Source organism: Marmota marmota, unplaced genomic scaffold, assembly GCF_001458135.2.
Source record: "Marmota marmota marmota unplaced genomic scaffold, marMar, whole genome shotgun sequence".
Lineage (NCBI taxonomy): Eukaryota > Metazoa > Chordata > Mammalia > Rodentia > Sciuridae > Marmota > Marmota marmota.
Window position 1 is genome coordinate 4504824 of NW_026000241.1, and position 5478 is coordinate 4510301.

Below are 5478 nucleotides of genomic sequence, written 5' to 3' on the forward strand. Positions count from 1 at the left end.
AGCACGCTCGCCTGGCATGCGTGCGGCCTGGGTTCGATCCTCAGCACCACATACAAACAAGGATGTTGTGTCTGCCGAGAACTAAAAAATAAATATTAAAAAATTCTCTCTCTCTCTCTCTCTCTCTTTAAAAAAATATATATATATTAGTTATTGATGGACCTTTATTTATTTGCTTAAATGCAGTGCTGAGAATTGAACCCAGTACCTCACACATGCTAGGCAAGCGCTCTACCACTGAGCCACAACCCCAGCCCCAAATTAGCTCTTTTTTTCTGCCATGCAATATCCTTCCCCAAATTATCTTTGACTTTATTTTTTGTTTGGGTTTATTTATTTTGGTTTGATTCATCTATTTGTAGTCAAATTTATTAATTCTTTTTTAGCTCCTGTTTTTGTTTATTTTTAAATTTGTGTTACTAAACATTTCACACTTTAATTTTTTTGCATTTTTTTTAGTTGTAGTTGGACACAATACTTTATTTTATTTATTTTTATGAGATGCTGAGGACAGAACCCAGCACCCTGCACATACTAGGCGAGCGCTCTACTGCTGAGCCACAACCCCAGCCCCATCACATTTTAATTTTAAAATGTAAAGTTCTTGTGTGTTTTCCCCTAAAGGGTTTATTTCTTTTCAAATATATTTTATTTATTTAACATTTTATTTACTTTTTATATTTAACATTTCCCTATGAAATCTATAAGTACTGTTTAAGTACTGAGGTGTAAGTACTGAGGTAAGAATCTATTTTTTCCCAAATAGCTAATTGTCCCAACAGAATGTAATGAACTTACCTTAGGATTTTAAACAGTTGCTTCATAATAAGCTAACTTCATTTATATGTATTTGAGTTTATTTCTGGACTCTACTCTGTGCCATGTATTTATTTAGTGATAATAAGCTCCAAGAATCTTTATTATCATTAAAGAACACTTCATATTCGATAAAGTTTGTCTCATCTACTTATTTTGCTTTTACATTTTTTTCTTGACTTCTTATTTTTCCACATGATAGCTATAATCCGATTGGCTAGTCTGAAAAAATAACCTTGAAATTTTTAAATAATTAATATTTTTCAAATTAAACTCCTCAGTTTCCAGGAGTTGAATTAACCACTCTCTCCAAATTCCTGACTAGATGTCATCATTTTACTGTGCAATACTTATTTTCTCCCATTTATCCCAAGTCTAGTCTTCCCTAATGTGATTCTAAAGAAACTGATGCTTTTATTTTGTAAAATTTGTTGTTGAAGTGGGTATATTATAAACTTTGCAAATATGCTGTTGGGTCACAGCTCTGATACTGATTTTCACCTTTTCCAGAGATGCAGCACTGGGATTTTATTAGCCTTCCATGGTTCTAAGTCCATGTAGATTATTGTGTTTAACTGTCATGTGGTGCTTTCCTCTTTAGTCCCCTAGTGCTGGACACTCAGGCTGCTTCCATCCTGTCCCTGCAGCAAACATCTTTGTATGGACTCTTCATCCACTTGTCTGAAGACCTCTCTGAAACCCATACTTGGGAGCCAGTTGGAAGGGTTGTAAACACATACCATTTTTCCTTGACCACATACTGGCAGTTGCCCTCCAGAATGGCAGCCCCTGCCCACATCCCCACAATCAGTGCATGAGATCCACCAACCCCTCCACACCCCTCAGCCAATCCTCAGCACTCCTCACATTGTTGATTCCTACCTCAAACAGATATGAAGTAACATCTCATTGTTAATACTTCCATTTCTCTGATAACCAGTGACTCTGTGCACCCCTTCTTAAATCTCTTGTGGTTGATCTCTGGGAATTCCTAGATTATATCTTTTTGTTTATTTTTTTCTTGGGTCACCTGTCATTTTGTTTGTTGATTTGCAGGAATTCCTTGTATATTCTAGATCTACATATATCTCTGAACCTCTCATCAGAATGTGAATTTGGTCCATGGTATCTTTTATTATATAGTAATTCTTCAATTTTGTTTGTATTTATCCTTTTTAATTTTGGTTTTATGGTTTGTATTTTTGAGATTTTAAGAATTCCTTATTGCCAGGTCACAAAAATGTTATCTTCTTTGTAGTTTTTTTTTTCTTTACTCAGGCTGGGAAGGGGGTGGACTGATGGGGACAGTTTGTAAATGGGTACAAAGTTACAGTTAGGGGGGAGGAATAGTTCTGATATTCTGCACAATAATGTATTATACATTTCAAAATAGCTGAAAGAGAGAATTTTGACAAAGATATGACAAATGTTGGAAATGATGGATATGCTATTAAATTTACAGTTTTATCTTTTAGTTATGGGGGGAGGCTCTACCCTGCATGTGGAGTAGAGGAGGATTTAATTCTTTTTGTTTCCATATTGCCAGTTGTCTGAACACCTCCACCAGACCATATATCCATTTTCCAGGAATGTGTGGAACCTCTTTACCAGATGCTAAAGTTGATGTATCTGACTGCAAGCTCTCTACTTTGTTCTATGGATCTATTTTCCTGTTCTTGTTGCAGTACCATATATTTTTTAAAAACTACTTTAAATACTATACCTTTGTAATAGGTCTTAATAATGGGTAGATTAGGCTCCTCTTCTTTGATACTTTTATTTTTATATTGACCCAGCCCCTGATGAACTTTAACCCTTCCAATTGGAATAAGATCATTGGGCTGGGGATCTAGCTTAGTTGCAACAGTGCTTGCCTCTAATGTGCAAAGCCTTGGGTTTGATCTCCTGCACCAAAAATAAATAAATAAATAAAGATAAAAATTGTCTAGCTTAAAAATCCAACTAGATTTTTATTGGATCACATTGAATATATACTGATTTAGAAAGAATTCACACCTTTATGTTAATAGGTCATGCCTCCCTAGCATGTGGGTGAATCTTATACATTCAGATAACCTTATTAACCCTTTAAGGATATTTGTTTCTGCTTTTGTTCAGTCATTTTATCATTTTAATAATGCTTTCTTTCAAATATATCAATACTTTAAAGAGTACACTTTTGAAAGGTGTATTTTGCTGAGAAATATTTCTAAAAACACCAGGTCAAGTTTTCTTCTAGTATTTTTGTAATTTTGATTTTCTAATGTTTAAACCTTTGATCCGTCTGGGATTCATTTTGTTGTAGGACAGAGGGGCAGAGGGCGGTGGCAAGAGGGTTTCATGGGGCAGCAGTAAGGCTGGGGGAGTTTTTCTGTTTGCTCCTTGGATAATTGTTTGGGGGTGGTTCCTTAGGGACGACCTGGCCCAGTTGCCCTTCCTGACCATGTGCATCAAGGAGAGTCTGCGGTTGCACCCCCCAGTCACAATCATCTCCCGCTGCTGTACCCGGGACGTTGCCCTCCCCGACGGCCGGGTCATCCCCAAAGGTGCCCACAACGGCAGGGGGAGGAGACTCCTGGGCACGGTGGTGGTCTCATGGGGCAGCACGGACCTCATCCTGATTGTCCCCTCTTTCCCTACAGGGAACGTCTGTGCTATCAGCATCTTTGGGATCCATCACAATCCATCGGTCTGGCCAGATCCTGAGGTGCTGCTCCTCCTCCCCATTCCTGGGGCCTGGTGATGGGGCGCGGACCTGACCTGGGACACCAGACTCTGTGCCTCTACTGCACCTGCCCGACTTCCCCCGGGGTGGCTGGTGTGCCCCCTCCCAGCAGCCCTCTCTTGCCCTGTCCCCAGGTCTATGACCCCTCGCGCTTCGACCCAGAAAGCCCCCAGAAGAGGTCACCTCTGGCTTTTATTCCCTTCTCGGCGGGGCCCAGGTGAGGGAAGCGGGCATGGAGGCGGGATGGGTGAGGGTGTGCAGAGGGGGCCTCGTCCGAACGCCCCATGCCTGATTGTGGGGCGCGTGCGTCGGGGCTCGAGGTTTGGAACGGGATCCCAGGAAAAGGGTGTGTGTGGCAGAGTCCCCTCCCTGCTGCTGGTGCGAGCTGGGGCAGGAGTCTGGGCCAGGCCCCGGGACATGGGGACGCCCACAGTGGTCCAGGCGCGTCAGCGTCCCTCGCTGCCCCTCAGCTTGATCTGGGTGGGTGGGTGGGAGGTCCCCCAGCTCGTAGCGGTGGGATGCCAGCCCAGATGGGGGATCCCGACACAGTGAGAGTCCCCACCCCGCCCGCAGGAACTGCATCGGGCAGACGTTCGCCATGAGCGAGATGAAGGTGGTGCTGGCGCTGACGCTGCTGCGCTTCCGCGTCCTGCCCGACGACACCGAGCCGCGCAGGAAGCCCGAGCTGATCCTGCGCGCCGAGGGCGGGCTCTGGCTGCGCCTGGAGCCGCTGAGCGCGGGTGCGGAGTGACCCTCAGAGAGCTGTCCTGGGACACAACACCCGCCCACCCACCTTTGCAGATTCCCGGGAATAAGATGGTGATCACCTGTGCTTGAACTTTACCGAGCGCCAGCAGGGGGCGCAGGGGGACAGAGGTGACGGGGCGCGTGGGTTGGGGGGAGGCGAGGCTGAGGTCTTTGAGCCCAAGACCGTGACAGCGTCCCTGGCTGACTACAGCGCCCCGCGCTGATGGCAGGTTCTCCCGTTGCTCAAATATGGATTTCATCGTGTGGACCAAAGGCAACCATGGGAGGTGTTTGAGCAGGAGAGGAACCAGGATTGAAGGCCGTGTTGAGACTCTTGTAATGTAGGCAATTAATAGTACTAACATTTCTGCCATCCTGACTTTATTCTGATCTTCTTAATACACCCAATCTTTTCTCACCTCAGGATTTTTACTGTTTCTATGGTTACTAAATTACTATGTTTATTAAACCTAACAAGCCTGGTTGTTTTACAGTGTGTCTGATCATTGTGGTATCTGTGCATCTATTACATTGCCTGTCGTTTTTGCTGATTTTCACTCATGGGGGCCCTGATTTTTGTGTTCCTGCTTATCTTCGCCTGGGTATTTGCTAACAGATTTGAAAGAATATTTGTAGAATTTGAAAAAGGCAGTTTTCTGTAGAGGTGTCCTTGGAGCCCTTGTGCTTGAGGATTATGTTAAACCAAGTTCCGGGCTTGTGGTGCCCAAGGTCACTGAGGCCATTTAAACACAAGCTGACCAAACACTTGTGTGGCTTCTTGGCTTCAATTTGCTCTCTCCCTGGGAGATGTAGATCATTAAGGTTCTTATGTGAGAAGAACCTTCTTAAAAATTCTCCTTCTTGTATTGCTCCTTGTCTTTGATTTTTTTTCCCTTTCATCACAAGATCATTAAAACAGAGCTTCATATTTTATTGTTTAGTTTTCGAAGCCCCAGTTCCTTTACCACCTAACAGTACCCCACCCCACTAGTATATTCTGAAGATTGAACAAGTTTACATGCACAACACAACTGAACCAAGCATCCACATCCACATCTCTTAAGCACCCACAGTCCATGAAAATTAGTTTTCTTCTTTCTCTCTTCTTTTTGGCATTACATTTTAGGTTTTGAAATGTTTTAAAGTCACACTGAGCCATATCCTCAGCCCAAAAGAGGAGTTTGAGTTTT

At 43.3% G+C, this 5478-nt stretch overlaps 1 protein-coding gene across 9 annotated transcripts in view; it reads left to right on the forward strand.

Annotated features, from left to right (window-relative positions):
- The window catches only part of LOC107145297 (cytochrome P450 4F3-like), a 23080-nt gene extending 18301 nt beyond the window's left edge, over positions 1 to 4779 (forward strand). For all 9 annotated transcript variants that reach the window (XM_048794978.1, XM_048794974.1, XM_048794975.1 and 6 more), the window contains 5 exons: positions 3229 to 3362; positions 3459 to 3523; positions 3676 to 3758; positions 4115 to 4417; positions 4519 to 4779. In XM_048794978.1, coding sequence (XP_048650935.1) covers positions 3229 to 3362; positions 3459 to 3523; positions 3676 to 3758; positions 4115 to 4292 — 460 coding nt within the window. In that variant the 3' untranslated portion in view covers positions 4293 to 4417; positions 4519 to 4779. The remainder of the gene's footprint in view (positions 1 to 3228; positions 3363 to 3458; positions 3524 to 3675; positions 3759 to 4114; positions 4418 to 4518) is intronic.
- Positions 4780 to 5478: the final 699 nt, after the last annotated feature.